Below are 17,160 nucleotides of genomic sequence, written 5' to 3'. Positions count from 1 at the left end.
GATTCTAGTACGCACGCGACTTCGGGAACCACTGAGCTAATGAAAGCTGCGGCCCTCGCTCCAGAACAGCATGCAGTGGCTCATCCTCACAGGCTCCGGCAGGGTGGGTGGGGAGGGATCAACAGCAGGCAGCCCCAGCTCCCCGTCAAACCCACAGCTCTCAGCCTTGCACCTGAGGCCACCTGCCTGTGGCCCCGTAGCCCAGGGGCTCCTCAGCCCTGGCTGTTCACTGGAATCATCTGGAGGGGTTTTAAAATGCCCATGCCCTGACTGCAGCCCAGATCAATCTCAGAGGGCAGGACCCCAGCCTCAGCATTTTTTAATGCTCAGCCACAGGTGAAAACTGTGGCGGCTGGAGGCTGAGTCCTGCGGGAGCCACTGACGCCCTCTGATCTGGGTCTAAAAGACAAGCATTAAGAAGTGCTGCCCATGTTCAAGTCATTTAAATTTATTTCCCCTCATTTTAAAAGAGGGGTTGTGAGTCTTCAGCTTAAGAGGTGGGATAAGCCCCTGTTATTGCCTGGCCTCTCTGTGCTCCACCAAGAGGTTTGTGCACTTGGTCAAAGTCCTAACCTGGTGCCTTCTCAGCCTGGCTGCACATTAGAATCACCTGGGAGGCTTTAAAAAGTCCTGTGCCAGGACCTCTTCTAGGTGTGTTACAGGAGCAAACCAGCCTGCGCCTCAGCAGCACCCACGGAGTGGCACCACATGACCCCAGATGTACAGGTGGTGGGACCAAGTGGCAGGTCAAGAGGTGAATGCTCCAGAAGGCAGGGAGACGAGGGAGATGCTGGCTGAGCTGGGGTAAAGCACGTGTGCCTGTCCCCATGGGGTCAGTGGACCCCGTGTCCTGACCTTGGAGGACCAGACAGCACATTCAGAGTTTGGCTGGAATACGCAGCTCCACAGCTGACTGACCACATGGGATCAGAGAAGCCGGTGGGAAAAGATGCTGATATCTGCTGTGGGCAATGCACACATTCCCTGAGAGTCCTCTGCTATTCAACGAATACTACCTAAGTCCTACTGTGTGCCTGGCTCATGTTGCTGCCAGGAACTCAAGAGAAGGCTAAAACTAAAACAAGCGAAGACATGGTCCCCGCACTCCGGAGCTCACAGCCTAATGAGAGAGACAATATTAATCAAAGAATCCACATGTCAACTACAGCCAGAGCCATGAGAGCAGAAGGAAGGGAGTGCGAGGCAGACCTCCATGAGGAGGCAATGCCAGAGAGGCCGAGAGATCCAGAGGGAGAGATGGAGGTAAGAAGGCAAAAGCCAGGGAGCTGCTGGGAGGAGGGAAAGGACCATTCCAGATGGAGAAACTGGGACATGCAAAGGCCCTGTAGCAGGAGAGGAGATGAAAAGAAAAGAAAAGGCCAGGAGGCTGGAGCACAGGGAGTGAGAGAGAGAATAGGATACAATGAGCTGGACCGGATCTTGGGCGACCATGCACGAGACTGTGTGCATCACACAATGGGAAGCTCGGGCTTTCCAGCCCCCTGATTATCTGTAAAGTGGGAAAATAATAGTGTCTACTTGTTGGATTGCTGTGGTGATTGAATGCAATGGTCACAGCCCTGGGCTCAGGGCCTGGCACAAGCTCTCTAGAAATTTTAGCTATTATTTTCAATGAAACTACTTTTTTATCACAACAGACAACTATACGTTTTAAAAATGAGGATCAGTTATGAAGTTGAATTACTCTTATTATCGTGTATCATAACTGGGGACTTTGAAGGGGCCATGCCGAGGAAATGACAGCTCCAAGGGAACTAGGCAAGGGGATCTCCTGGGTGGTCCTCCAAGTGCTTTCCTGCCCATTTGGGTCTACACAACGTTCTCACAGGCCCAGTGTGGGGATTAAGAGCACAGCTGGACAGCAGACCTGGATCCCAGCCTGCCTCTCCAGCCCTGGGGAGAGAGGCACCTGCCCTGTGAAGGAGTGACAGGCGGCCCCACGTGAATAGACAGTTGTGCCCTGGGCCAGGCATACAAGTACTCCTCACACGTGGGTGGCCACCGCTGCCACCACAAGACAGCTGGAGTGTGGAGCCCCAAGGGGTAGCTGTCAACAGTGGGGCTTCCACTCTGGGAGGCTGTGAACGGATTGTTTCCTCCCCCCTGAGCTGGAGACAGTCCTGACCACCATGAGAGGCAGATCTGGCGAAGTGAGGACAACTCCTAATAAGACAGTGAAGAGCAGAAAGTGTCAACTGGATACACAGACTAAAGGATTTCTGATTGCTTAAAAACCATCTGAGAAAACAAAAAGACCACCACCAACCAACCATCTGAGAATACACTGAGATACAAATGGCCAAAACAAAATGATACACATTAAGAAGAGGTACAGATAGTACAGTCATGCTCCGCATAACGACATTTCAGTCAAGGATGGACCACATATACGACAGTGGTCCCATAACATTAGTACCATACAGCATAGGTGTGTAGTACACTGTGCCATCTAGGTTTGTGTAAGTACACTCTGTGATGTTCACACAACGATGAAATGGCCTAACGAGGCATTTCTCAGAACATATCCCCATCATTAAGCAATAATGACTGTACTTAGAACATTTGTGCTACTTAGTTCCTTCGGTTTATCTGATGATCTCTGATTGATAAAGAAATATGTTTTTGTTTTGATAATAACTATCATATTTTGAGTGTCCGCTATACACCAGGTACTTCACGTACATTATCACTCTCAACTCAGAAAACAACCTTGAGTGCTCTGTGCTGGCCACTCAGGTGAGACCTCTGCCAGCCTGATGGCTGAGCTCCATCTGGTCCTGGTCCTGCTCCATGCTGCTGCACGTTTTTCCAAGGGAGTGACTGTCGGGTATCCTGTCTCCACTCCACTACCCCAACCTATGTTCTGTCATCAATCATGTATCCCTGTGTTCCCATAATATGCTGCTGCTCAAAATTTCCAATAAGGAGTCAGCTCCAATCAAAGCTTTTGCTGTCTCCATACTTTTTTGATGGTGCATACCTATCATCAAAAAAAATTAATTTATGCCTCCAACAAATATACACTGATAAGCTATATAAATGTACTATGATACTGATATGCTAAGTACATGATATAACTTACATTAAAAAGAACTTAAAAAAGATGAGCTAGTATGACCTAAGTTTCCACATAAGAAACTGGGGGAAAAAAGAGCAAATCAAACCTAAAACAAGCAGAATAAAGGAAATAAAAGTAAGAGCAGCAATCAGTGAAATAGAAAACAGAAAGATAATAAGGAAAATCAATGAAACCAAAAGCTGGTTCTTTGAGAAGATCAATAAAGTTGATAAACCTCTAACGTGACTGGTCAGGAGGAAGACAGAAACACAAATTACCAATATCAGAGTGAGAGGTCATCATAACAATGCAACAGACATTAAAAATAATAAAGGAATATAGTGAACAAATCTGTGCCAATAAATCAGACAACTTAGATGAAATCGACACAACAAAGCTCACTCAAGAAGAAACAGAATGTATAAATAGCCATTTATCTAGTTTAAAAAATCAGATTTGTAGTTAAAAATCTCCCCACAAAGAAAACTCAAGACCCAGATGGCTTTAATGGCTAATTTCACCAAACATTTAAGGAAGAAATAATACCAATCTACACAAACTCTTCCAGAAAATTGAGGATGAGGGAATACTTCTTAACACATTCTATGAAGCCAGCATTATCCTGATACCAAAACTAGAAAGAGAAAACTACAGACTAGTATCATTCATGAACATAAATGTAAGGGTTGGCAACAAAAATTTGGGTCAAGTGGTTAAGTTCGTGTGCTCCACTTTGGCGGTTCAGGATTTCGCCAGGTCAAGTCCTGGGCGTGGACATGGCACCACTTGAGCCATGCTGAGGCGGCATCCCACATGCCACAACTAGAAATATACAACTATGTACCAGGGGGCTTTGGGGAGAAAAAGGAAAAATAAAATCTTAAAAAAAAAAATTAGCAAATTGAATCCAACAATATTTAACAAATTAATACATCATGACCAAGTAGGATTTATTCCAGAATGCAAAGATGAATGAATAAACATTAAAAAATCAATCAGTGTAATTCATCATATTAAGAGACTAAAGAAGAAAAATTATCTAATAATTTCAGAATCCAACATCCATTCCTCATAAAAATTCTCAGCAAAGTAGGAGTTTATCAAGGTTATAGGATACAAGGTCAATACACAAATATCAATTGTCTATCAATACACTAGCAATTAACAATTTAAAAATGAAATTAAGAAAAAAATTCCATTTACAATAGCATCAAAAAGAATAAAATACTTAGGAATAAACTTAGCAAAAGAATTCTAAGACTTGTACATTGAAATGTTGAAAGAAACTAAAGAAGATCTAAATAAATGGAAAGACACCCATGTTCATGGATTGGAGGATTTAATATTGTTAAGAGTATCAATTTGCCCCAAATTGATCTAAGATTCAGTGCAATCCCAATAAAGACTCCAGCAGGATTTTTTTTGGTGGAAAACGACAAGCTCATTCTAGAATTTATATGAAAATGCTAAGGACCCAGAAGAGCCAAAACAATTTTGAAAAAGAACAAAGTTGAAGGATTTAAACTATCTGAATTCAACACTTATAAAGCTACAGTAACCAAGACAGTGGGGGTAAACTTAGACATATAAATCAATGAAACACAACAGAGTCCAGAAATAGACCCACACATATATGATCAATTGATTTCTGATAAAGGTGTCAAGATAATTCAATTCAGAAAGGATAATCTTTTCAAAAAATGGTGTTGGAACAAGTAGATAGCCATGTGTAAAGAAATTAACCTTATCTTACACCGTAAACAAAAATTAACTTGAAATGAATCATTGACCTAAAAGTAAAGCTAACTATAAATTATAAAACTTATTTTAATTATAAAAATGATAAATTATAAAACTAAAGTATAAAACTTCTAGAAGAGGGGCTGGCCCCGTGGCCGAGCGGTTAAGTTCGCGCACTCCGCTGCAGGCGGCCCAGTGTTTCGTTGGTTCGAATCCTGGGCGCGGACATGGCACTGCTCACCAAACCACGCTGAGGCAGCGTCCCACATGCCACAACTAGAAGGACCCACAACGAAGAATATACAACTATGTACCGGGGGGCTTTGGGGAGAAAAAGGAAAAAATAAAATCTTTAAAAAAAAAAAAAAAAAAAAAAAAACTTCTAGAAGAAAACAGGAAAAGATCTCAGTGACCTGGGTTTCACAAATATTTCTTAAATATGACACTAAAAGCACAAACTATAAAATATCAATAAATTGTACCTCACTAAAATACAAAAACTTTTGTTCTTCAAAAGATACTGTCATGCAAATGAAAAGGAAAGCCACAGATTGGGGAAGATTTGCAAAACATGTATCTGACAAAGAACTGTAACTAGAATATATAAAGAACTCCTACAATTCAATAAGAAGACAACTCAGTAAAAAAAAATGGACAAAAAGACCTAAACAGACACTTCACTAAAGAAGATATACAGATGGCAAATAAGCTGATCATCAGTCTTTAGGGAAATGCAAATTAAAACCACAATGAGCTACCACTACATACCTATTAAAAACACTGACTATTGCAAATGGTGGGGAGGCTGTGGAGCAACTAGAACTCTCCTACTCTGCTGGCGGGAAATGGTACAACCACTTTAGAAAACAGTTTGGCAATATCTTAAAAACTTAAGCATACATTTACGACATGACCCAGCCCATCCACTTGTAGATATTTACCTCAAGGGGAAAGAAAGCAGATGTCCACACAAAGCCTTGCATAAGAATGTTTACAGCAGCTTTATTTTGATAGCCCCCAAAGTGAAAACAACCAAAATGCCCATCGATAGGGTGACTAGATAAACAAACTGTAGTACATCCATACAACAGAATACTTCTCTGGGCCAGGCCGGGCCCGTGGCCGAGTGGTTAAATTAGTGCGCTCTGCTTCGGAAGCCCAGGGTTTCACCGGTTTGGATCCTGGACACAGACACGGCACCACTCATCAAGCCATGTTGAGGTGGTGTCCCCTCATAGCACAACTAGGAGGACCTACAACTAGAATATACAACTAAGTATGGGGGGCTTTGGGGAGAAGAAGAAGAAAAAAACAAATACTGGCAACAGATGTTAGCTCAGGGCCAATCTTTAAAAAAAAAAAAAAGAATACTACTCGGCTATGAAATGGAATAAACTACTGAGATACACAACAATATGGATGAATTTCAAAATAATTATGCTGAGTGAAAGAAGTCAGACACAAAAAACAGTACCTACTGCATGATTCCATTTATATAAAATTCTAGAAAATGCAAACTAATCTGTAGTGATAGAAAGTAGGTCAGTGGTTTCCTAGAGACAAAAGGGGTGAAGGAGATGAATTAATTACAGAGTGACAAGAAAACTTTGAGGGCAATGGACACTATTATCTTGACTGTGGAGACAGTTTTATGGGTATATACACATGTCCAGTGTATCAACTGTACACTTTAAATGTGTACAGGTTAATGTATGCCAATTATACCTCAATAAAAGTGCTTTCTAAAAAAAGATGAGCTAAAACATAAATATAAGTGTTAATGTTTTCTTTCTGCACTGTGGTGGCTCATCCCACCTCTAGGAGCCTCTACTCTGGAGACCCCTCATCCAGAAAACCCTGCCTGACTTGTGCTGTGTACGCTGTCGCCTCTCCCGACATCCAGGGGAGAGAACTGGGAAACTCCGCGAAGAGTATCGGGAGGTAATTTCAGATGAATACCAAAGTGACAGAAGAAATACGGTGTGAATAAATCCATAAATACAAAAACATGTATTCTGTGGACTGTGCATTAATTTTCTGCCTGGAACGAATCACCAGAAACTGTTAATAATGAGCCTTTGGGGAGAGGAACTCACCGGGGAGTGAGGGTGGGAGAAAGGCTTTCAGTTTTCATTTGGTACCTTTCTCTGGTATTTGAATTTTCTGCACTTGGTATATAGAATACTTAAAAAAAAAAGGGTTATCTGGCTAGTGACATTATTAGTCTTTTTTTGGTTTTATTCTTTTTACAAGAAGCGATCTTATAAATATTATCTGGGAGGGAGGAAGGAAGGAAGGTACAGAAGGAGAAAGGAGAGAGAACGCAAGCAAGCAGTGACAGAAAAGAAAGTGACCCACAAAACAGGGGCCTGTCCAAGAGAGCCCCAAAGCCCCAACGACCACGACACTGGAGCTCTGGGGACAGAGTGAAAAGCACAGTGACCAAGTGAGGAAGAACAAAGCATCCAAAGACATGTTCATGAAAATGAAACTGATTTGTTCTGAGAGCTGAATTTCTCACCCACTTAAAAAGCATCCAAAGAATGTACTGGACAGGGCCATTTTATTTTATTATATTCTCCCTCTCCTACACAAATATTGTAGAAGTTGGCAGGGAATGGAAGGGATAGGTAAGAATGAACTACACTGTCCTGGAAGCTAACGGGAAAGGACCCAGGCGTGTTTTCTTCCTTTTCTGCAGTGTTTCCATCTCCCTGATGGAGCGCCTTCTCTCCAGGCCCTGCTGCCCCCTCAGCATGATTGGCACTGGGTTACTGGCCAGGCCTACATTGGCACAGCCAAAGCATGGCTGTTAAAGAAACATGAGGTCATTTCTTTCAAGCAATTCGTTGCACAAGAATATGTTTGCTTTCAAAACCAAATTGTGCCATAAAAAAAATGATTAGAGCTAATAAACGACTTCAGCAAGGTTGTAGGATACAAGGTCAATATATAAAAATCTGCTGTATTTCTACACACTAGCAGGGAACAATCTGAAATGAAAATGAAGAAAACAATTCCATTCATAATAGCATCAAAAACAATAAAATATTTAGGAATACACTTAACAAAAGACTTGTACACTAAAAATTACAAAACATGAGTGAAAGAAATTAAAGAAAATCTAAATAAATGGAAAGATATCTCATGTTCATAGATTGGAAGACTCAACATTATTAAGAAGGCAGTAACAGTCAAAGGTATTTACAGATTCAACACAATTACTATCAAAACCCCAGCTATAATTTTTGCAGAGACTGACAAGCCAATCCTAAAATTAATATGGTAATACAAGGGACCCAGAATAGCCAAAACAATTTTGAAAACCGCAAAGTTGGAGAACTCATACTTCCAAATTTCAAGACTTACTACAAGCTACAGTAATCACAAATTTGGTGTACTGGCATAAGGATAGATATATAATATAAATCAAGGAATACAATTGAGAGTCCAGAAATAAACTCATACATCTATGTCAACTGATTTTCGACAAGGGTGCCAAGACAACTCCATGGGGGAAGAACAGTCTTTTTGACAAATTCAGTGCTGGGAAACTGAATATCCACATGAAAAAGAATGAAGCTGGGTCCCTACCTCACACCATATACAAAAATCAACTCAAAAAGAATCAAAGACCTGAATGCAAGAACCAAAACTATAGAACTCTCAGAAGAAAACATAAGGGAAAATCTTCATGACCTTGGACTAGGCAATGGTGTTTTGACACCAAAAGCACAAGCAACAATAGAAAAAAATTAATTAGACTTTATAAAAATTAAAAACCTTTGTGCATCAAAGGCCACTATTAAGAGAATGAAAAGATAACTCACACAGCGTGAGGAAATATTTGCAAATCACATATCTGGTAAAAGTCTAGTATCCAGAGTATATAAAGAACTCTTGCAACTCAACAAAAAAAACCAAATAACCCAATCAAGAAATGGGCAAAGTATTTGAATAGATGTTTCTCCAAAGAAGATATACAAACGGCCAATAAGTACATGAACAGATGCTCAACATCCTTAGTCATTAAAGAAATGCAAATCCAAACCACAATGAGATACCACTTCACACCCACTAGTCTGGCAACTGTCAAGAGATGGACAATAACAAATGTTGGCAAGGATGTGAAGAAATTGGAACCCTCATACATTGCTGGTGGGAATGTAAAATGATGCAGCCACCTCAGAAAACAGTTTGGCAGTCTCTCAAAAAGTTAAACATAGAGTCAACATATGACCCAGCGATTCCACTCTTAAGTATATATTTAAGAGAACTGAAAACATATGTCCCCATAAACACTTGAATTCAAATGTTCATAGCAGTATCATTCACAATAGCCAAAAAGTGGAAACAACCCAAGTGTCTATCAACTGGTGAATGGATAAAATGTGGTATATCCTTACAATGGAATATTATTCAGCCACAAAAAGGAATGAAGTACTAATACATGCTACAACATGCACGAACCTTGAAAACATTATGCTAAGAAGCCAGTCACAAAAGGTCACATATTCTATAATTCCATTTATATGAAATGTCCAGAATAAGCAACTCCATGGAGACAGAACATAAGATTAGGGATTGCCAGGGGCTAGGAAGAGTGGAGAGTGGGAAGTGACTCCTGATGGGTATAAGGTTTCTCTTTTTGGGGTGATGACAATGTTCTAGGACTAGATAGTGGAGATGGTTGAACAGCTCTATGAATCATATTGAATTATATACTTTAAATGAGTGAATTATATGGTATGTGAACGACAACAATTCTGTCCCAGTCTTGCCAAATACTAATAAAGCTTCACTGTGCCTGCAAGGGCCCCCACTGTCCTCCAAGATCTGGCCCCAAAAGTTCCAGCTTATCTCCTACTTTGCCCCCTTTAAGGATGCCCCAGTCTCCCTACTCTCGTCTTTGTTCCCACTGCTCCCTGCTTACCTCGTATCTCTCCACATCCAAATCTTATCCCCTGGTTGCAAACCAGTGGAGCTATATTCCATCTACAGTGAAATATAGTCTGCAGATGGGTTCACAGTGGGAGGTTTTTGGGTTTTGTTTTTTAGCTGAATTAGTTACCAAGAGACTTCACGTAAATGTCCATATACTGCATATGGCAGATTCTGCTGGCTGCCTGTCCAAGCGCCATGTTTCCCTTCTTCCCTGGTAAGGGAGCCCGGGTTTTGTCCCAGTGACTGTGCAGGGAAAGTGGGTCCACCCCAGCGGATGAACCACGTCATCCCAATTATCTTTGCAGGGCCTGGTCAAGGGTGACTACTGGAACGGTCAGAACTCTGAGCCACACGAAACAGAAACAGGCTCTGGCAGTTTGAGCAGAAAACAGTTTTCTTACATGTCAGAAGCCAACTGACCATAAAGCTAATGAAGCTTCAGTGCCAGGGCCCCTCGCCTGCACGGCCCCCTGTGAGTGTTCTAGGTTAGGCAGGGAGGCCAGGTGGCAATCAGCAGGTACTTCTACACAAACATTTCTGGAAAATATCCTAAAGAGATATAGGAGAAAGGGACCTGAACCACCCAAGGCTCAATATTTGGTATGATTTCTTTGTTCATTCTAAATAAATGTTCACTTTCATACTTAGTTTTCCATGTAATGAATTAGATGACTCAGATGTTAGAATTACATAAAAAGATTTTAAAGCAACTATTATAACTATGCCCAAGGTAGTAAAGGAAAATATGCTCATATTGAATGAACAAATAAGAAATCCCAGTAGAGAAATAGAATCTATTAAAAAAAAAATAAAGAACTAAGCGGACATTCCCAAACTGAAAATTCAAGTATTTGAAAGGAGGCTGGAAAAGTGAATCTCCTGGATTCTACCCTGAGGGGTAGGATTCATGAGGCTGAAAATTCTTCAGACACAGCCATGCTGTTCAAAGGGCACCAGACAGTCAGAAAACACGGCAAGTGTCCTCTAAAGACTGTGACCCTGTTCTGTCTAATGAAACAAAATGGAAAGAATGTCCTGATAAAAAGAGAAAAGTATGAGAAGAGCAGATCTCTTATCCTCCACCTTGAATACTGTTGTTTTAAGAAAACATGATGGTGCTTGGAGCTATGGCAGCTACTTTGCAACCTTGGGGGGAAGTAGTGAGAAGGGAGACACAGAAGCTAAGCCAGAGCCCTGATCCTGCTGATCTGCTGCACAGGCCATGGACCTGCTTCTGGATTTCTTGTTGTCTGAGATAAACCTCTCTTACTTGGGTATTTGTTACTTATAGTCAAAGTAGATCCTCACTAAAACACAGCTTCTCTTGCAAATGGAGAGATCTGGCAATACGGGACCTGCCAGCCTCTTTAGCCCGGGTACGATCCCAGCTGGTCCCTGTAGGAAACTGAGTTTGCAATCCCTGCACTACGTATCTTTTGAGAGCTGGATCAACTGCCTCCTCTTCTACAAAGCTACTCCCTATTCCTGCCTTCCCCCCTGCCAACCCCATCTAGCTAGAAGTAATTTCCCTCTCTTGGAAACTCCCAGTTGTGCCACTGCCTCCTTTCTAAATCCCACTGTAATTGCGTCTTTCATTCCCTCCCACATGGCTATCAGTCTTCTGAGGGCAGGAACCACATCTCATTCATCCCTGTATCTCCCTCTGCCATCTAGTGAGGTGCCTGAATACAGGAGGCATTCAATGTATGTTTGCTGAATCAATGAATAAACACTGCCTGCAACAAAGAATGCCAGTGTTCCAGGATATCCCATTCTCCAGGCTCACCAAGGAGCTTTTAACGGGTGACGTGTGCTGCTTCTCAATCCAGGAGAATAATTCCCACCACATCCCAATACTCCTAGGCTCCTCAGCCGTGAGCCCCAGGCACCTGGAGCACACTCTGAAGCCTGCATCCCAGGCCCTGCCTTGGCTCTCCCCTTACTCAGGAGTAAGCGGGATAAAGGCAATTGTATAAGACCCTTCCCAGGTCAGTCTGGGAATTACCACCAGTCACCACACACTCCAGGAAAGGATGGAAACTGACACACAGACAAATCTTCCCCATTTTACAAGAGAAAGGCCAGGCAACTTGAAAACACACACACCAGTCACAGATGCAAATGGGAGGGAAGGCAGGCCCATGGTTCTGCGTCAGACGCTGTGCTCCCTGCCGAGGACAAGGACACTCAGAGCACCTCAACCTGTTGACAGATCCTAAGGAGCATGACTTCCTTTCATATCAATCCTGGGTCTAATTTAACCTTACAAATGCTTCCTGAACTGGATGCTGATTTTCTGGTCCAGCTTCTGGTAGATTCTCTCCTGGGACCTGGCTCTTGGCTCTGGACTTGGCTTTTAAAAAAATTATGGTGAAAAACATGTAACATAAAATTGGCCACCTTAACCATTTTAAGATGTGTACAGTTCAGTAGTGTTAAGCATATTCACATTGTTGTGCAACAGTCACCACTATCCATTTTCAGAACCTCTTCATCATCCCAGACTGAAACTCTGTACCCGTTAAACAACAGCTCTCCATTCCCCCTCCCCCTGGTCCCTGGCAACCACCATTCTCCTTTGTGTCTCTATGAATCTGACTGGTCTACGTACTTCATATAGACAGAATCACATAGCTTTTGTTCTTCTGTGTCTGGCTTATTTAATTTAGCATAATGTCCTCAAGGTTCATCCAAGTTACAGCAGGTATCAGAATTTCCTTCCTTTTTAACGCCAAATAACATTTAATTCCATGTGTATACCATATTTTGTTTATCCATTCATCCATCAGTGGACATCTGGATTACTTCCACCTTATGGCTATTGTGACTAATGCTGCTGTGAACACGGGTGTACAAATATCTGTTTGAGTCCCTGCTTTCACTTCTTTTGTGGACCTTTGACTTTTCCTGAATTAGTCAAGATCCTGACCTTGGGTGTGCAATTCTCTAGGCCAGCCTCTATTCTAACAGGAGGGAAAGAGAACCCCAGGCTGGGCTCTTAGGTGATGCCATGAGAAACGCTCTGGAGTCCCTGACTGGGAACTCAGAAGCAGGTTCCTGGCCCCTCCTGATGGAGAGGGAATCAGGGACAATGTGCCAAGAAGCAAAGATGAGTGGGACGTCCCCTTTGTCTCTGCAGGAGGAGACACATACCATTGCACAGAGGAGAAGAGCGGGACAAGGGAGGCCTCTGTTCCCCGAAAGGGCAGGCATGCCGCAGAGGCGGCCTCAGAGGCTGGAGAAAGGGCAGCCCAGTCTGCAGGGGCAGAGGTTATGAAAAGGGAGAGGACATCAAGACTGGTGCTATTCAGAAGACCTCAGTTAGATGGGTCCCAGGCGTGGGTGTGGGGTATGGGGGAGGGGGAAGCAGGAGGAGTCTGGAATGCTCTAATTTGACAGATGGCCCCCAGCTCAGCCAACTCCTGAAGTAGGGAAGACACAAAGCAGAAATTCAAGGGCAGGGGGGCGGTTAATGGTGCATCATTGTCTATAACCTTGACCTTCAGAGCCATGTGCTTTGGTGTTTTAGTGGGAGGGTGGGCAGATCACAGCCAGCAGGAAAAGGCCGGGTCTGGACACCTGTGAATCCCTCTCACCCTCTGCTGTAAGCAACTTTCAACTGGTTACATGATATCTTTTGGTGCCAAGGTGTCTAGGTTCAGGTACCAAATGATGACAGCCTGCGAAGGGTACAGGCACTAAGGGGCAAATTAATTGCTTCTGTGGAACTCTGAACATCTTAACGTATAAGGATGACTTAAATGCACCCCTTAAATGTCAGGACCAAGGCACAGACTCAAGGCTCTCATTTCAGCCCAGCCCAAACTTAGAGGCTCTGCTGACACCCGAGGAACCAAGGAGGGCTGCTGGTGGGGGCACAGCTTCAGGGCCCTCCCCCTTGGTGACTCCAACCCAAGGAGCTCCCCTGATCTGATGCAGATGCTCCGGGAACCCTCCCAAACAAACTGGGGCTTTCAGGAAGAGCTCAGAGGCAAGCTGGCCCCTTAAATACAGAGAACCCACCTTCCAGACTGTTGTAGGATCCCAAGAGTCTGTGAGGTCACCCTGGACCTGGCCACGGTGACACAGATCTGAGGCCAGATCAAGAGGCCAAGGAGCCTGTTGGCTCAGCTTTTTGCTAACACCGGCACAAGAGCCAAAGATGGCCTGATGTCTCACATCCCGGTGAGGTAATTTCCCCACTAGCACCTCTCCTGCATGCCAGGCTCCAGAGGGACCCAGAGCTGGGAACTATATCAGCTCTCCAGCTTGGGTACTCAGGGCACAAGTCTCCACCCCGCATCCCAGTACTGACCGGACTGACAGAAGAGCCCATCCACGCTGAGATCCCACAGGAGACCAAAGGCTCCCAAAGAAGTTTCTGGAGGCCATGTCAACAGCTAGGAAGAGAAAAAACAGGTTACTGGGTCATTCCTACGGAATAATAGTAGTAAACCTTTACCACTCCACATTAAGTAAATACCATTTAATCCTCACAAGTCCACATGGTAGAAGGATATTGTCATTACTGCCATTTTACAGATGAGGAAACCAAGCTCAGAGGGGTCAAGCAACTTCCCCAGGTCTCTGTGACTTAAAATCACCTACTTTGTCCACCTCCACGTGTGAGAGACCTGCTCCTTTCGCCCCTCACTCCCAGTGGTCACAGCATGCCCCTCTGGGGCAGGGCCAGTGTAGGAAAGAGAAAGGACTTGAAGGCACTCGAAGGTACAGTCAGCTGAACAACAAGAACTCGGACCCTGTCCGTGATCCTCACGTCATTTCCAGGTCAGCACCTTAACTTCCAGCCATCTGAGAGCACCAGCAGTCCTTGGCACCGCGCACAGAGCCTCAAACAACCTGCCAGGGGGCAGGTCCCCACCTGACTCAACTCACCTGACTTGAATGCTCCTTGAGTCTGAGGGCCATAAGCTGGGAATTTGGAATGTGAAGAGAGCATGATATGAACAGGGGCAGTGGGACAGTACCCTCTCCACCAGTGCCATCCAGTCTGGGGACACACAACCGAGGCCAGACCTCAGAGGTAGGGCAGTGCCTTGGCACCCTGCTCCTGCCCGTGGTCAGCCAGGCTGTGCATTACGCCATCCTCCCCAGACTGCCGAGGAAAGCCCACTGTGGTGGGCAATCTGGGCACGATGCTTTCACGACCGAGGCTCTCATCCCCAGGGGCTGGGCACTGCTGCTGGCTGGGGGCCCTGAGCTGAGTCCCTCTCTGGGCATCAACCTTGGAAGGAGGGAGTGGTCACCAGAGGTCACACTCCCTCTCCAAGTGCAGCCTTCATCTGATAACTAGCCGATGCTGGGGTCCAAAGGGCTGGACCCCTTGCTTCAACTAGCACAACTCTAAAGGGTCACCCCAGTTCCAGAGGCCCCGGCAGGTGGCTGTGGCTTCGTGCATTTGCTTTTCCCCTCAGCTTCTCTCTCTGTGAAGCTGCTGCTCTCCCGCCCTCCCTCCAGGGTGTGGTTCCTGAGAGCACTCCCCAGGAAACCTGCAGAGAAACCGCCTCTCAGACTCCGCTTCCCGGGACCTGACCAGAGACACCAGGACTCTGCCTTCCTCTCCAACGTCTTCACAGTTGAACACTGGCTCGTCTCCCAGCATGAATATAAATTCACCGAGAGAGTGTGCTACCTGCTTTTGTCTAGCCTCCCCAGCAAGGCTCACCTGGCAGATACAAACTAGGTGACGAGCTTAGGTAATTCGTGAGCACTAACGTTGAAGACTATTCACCCAGCACCCACTGTACACTTTACTGAAGACCCTGGGAAAGGGAGGGGGCAGGCAGCAGGACCTAGTCCCCATGGGAACTCGGAATGCCTTTTCCAAAGAAACGGCTGAATGAGCAGGATTGGGAGGTCTGCCCAACTCACCCATCCCTTACCTTCCAGAATCAACCCAGGTATGCAACCCCAGTGACCTTGTTCACCTAGTTGCCTTTGATTGGACTTTTTGATTGAGGGGGTCACTTAACCCCTCTTAGGCCAACCAGACTCTCCTTCCTGGGAATTTTCTTAGCCATGGAACCTGAGGAATAGAGAAAAGCTAAGGCCTGTCCTAGGATCTCGACCCTTCTCCATCCTGGTTCCAGCTCTTCCTGAGGCCCAGCTGTATCCCTGCCCTTGGATCCCACCAACTACCCTTGCACCTTTATAAGAATCCCCTCAGCAGCTTCAGGGAGACCCCACGGACTCTGTCTCTGCAAGCAGAGTCCTCACTGAGAGCGGAGGTGCTGAAGTTTGCTGCGCACCACGGCCACATTCTGTGCACTTACTTGGGACAACATTTCCAACATCTTTCTACCCCTAGAGCTTAGGATGTAGCAGGTCCTCAGGTCTGCCTATGAATGAAGAAACGCTACTATTTCTATGGGAAAATATGTCCCAAGTGGCAAGAAAACCAAAACCTCAAAAGTGAAATATCAGAGTCCATTCTGCTAAGGCCTGTTGTGAGACCATGTGAGTGGCCACATGGTCACTGTGTTGGGCAACCGTCAGCGACCCTGCCCCTCCTTCCCCTCCAGAGCCAAAGACGTTGGACAGAGTCTGGCCAAGGAGGGTCCCGAGGCCCAGGCATCCCTTCCACCCGTGTGGCTTCAGCCGTGGGGCAGGAGGAGCTTTCGTTTCTCCTTCCTCAAGATGGAGAACCAGAACCAACTGCTGCACTAACACCATTCCTTCCAGATGACGCCAGGCCCTAGGCAGAGCTTTGGGAGGACCACACAGACAAGACAGGTCCCAGGATTCCCTCCTTTAACCTTCACATGGGACTATTGGCCCCAGGTTACAGAGTACTAAGTGGCAGAGCTGGAACTCGCACCTAGTCTGTCTGGCCTCAGAGATGGGTCCTCTGCTCCATGGCCCCTCCCAGGGTGACAGAGGTGGGAGAAGAGACCGGTGGGGGTGGGGGGGGGGTTGGCCAACCCTCTGAGGGCTAATCGACAGGGAAGGCTGTCCACACCGTGTCAGGGTCACACAAGGACCCTCTGTCGGCGATGTCTCAGACGAGCTCTTTGTACCTCCCAATGCTCGATTATGTGTTTTGTCATACACTGTGCAAGGAGCAATGAGGAGCTGCACTGACTAGGGGCAGAGAATAATGGCCGCACTGTTCCCTGTTATTGGCCTGCCATTCCCACTGGGCCTGGGGGAAGGGCAAGAGCAGCAGCCACACACAAGGGCCCCAAAAACCGAGGGTATCTTTTTCCGCTGGGGCAGGGAGGGGCAATAGGAAGGATCCCAGAGGGCAGAAGAGAGATCTGGAGGGCTCTTTCTGGAAGGCAGCCAGTCTGCTGATGCTGAGAAGTTCCTAGAACAATCCACCCAGCACGGGGGCTCTAATTTACAGCTGGGGTCCAGGCTCCAACTGGCAGGAATGA

At 45.3% G+C, this 17,160-nt stretch overlaps 1 protein-coding gene across 3 annotated transcripts in view; it reads right to left on the bottom strand.

The window, feature by feature from the left end:
* Positions 1-17,160, bottom strand: part of FAM178B (family with sequence similarity 178 member B) — a 101,038-nt gene that overhangs the window by 52,116 nt on the left and 31,762 nt on the right. For all 3 annotated transcript variants that reach the window (XM_008536032.2, XM_070573541.1, XM_008536031.2), the window contains exon 8: positions 14,079-14,163. In XM_008536032.2, the coding sequence (XP_008534254.1) occupies positions 14,079-14,163 (85 nt within the window). The remainder of the gene's footprint in view (positions 1-14,078; positions 14,164-17,160) is intronic.

This window comes from Equus przewalskii, chromosome 14, assembly GCF_037783145.1.
Source record: "Equus przewalskii isolate Varuska chromosome 14, EquPr2, whole genome shotgun sequence".
NCBI lineage: Eukaryota > Metazoa > Chordata > Mammalia > Perissodactyla > Equidae > Equus > Equus przewalskii.
Note: the sequence above shows the minus strand (reverse complement) of the source record. Positions and strands in the feature narration are given on the sequence as shown.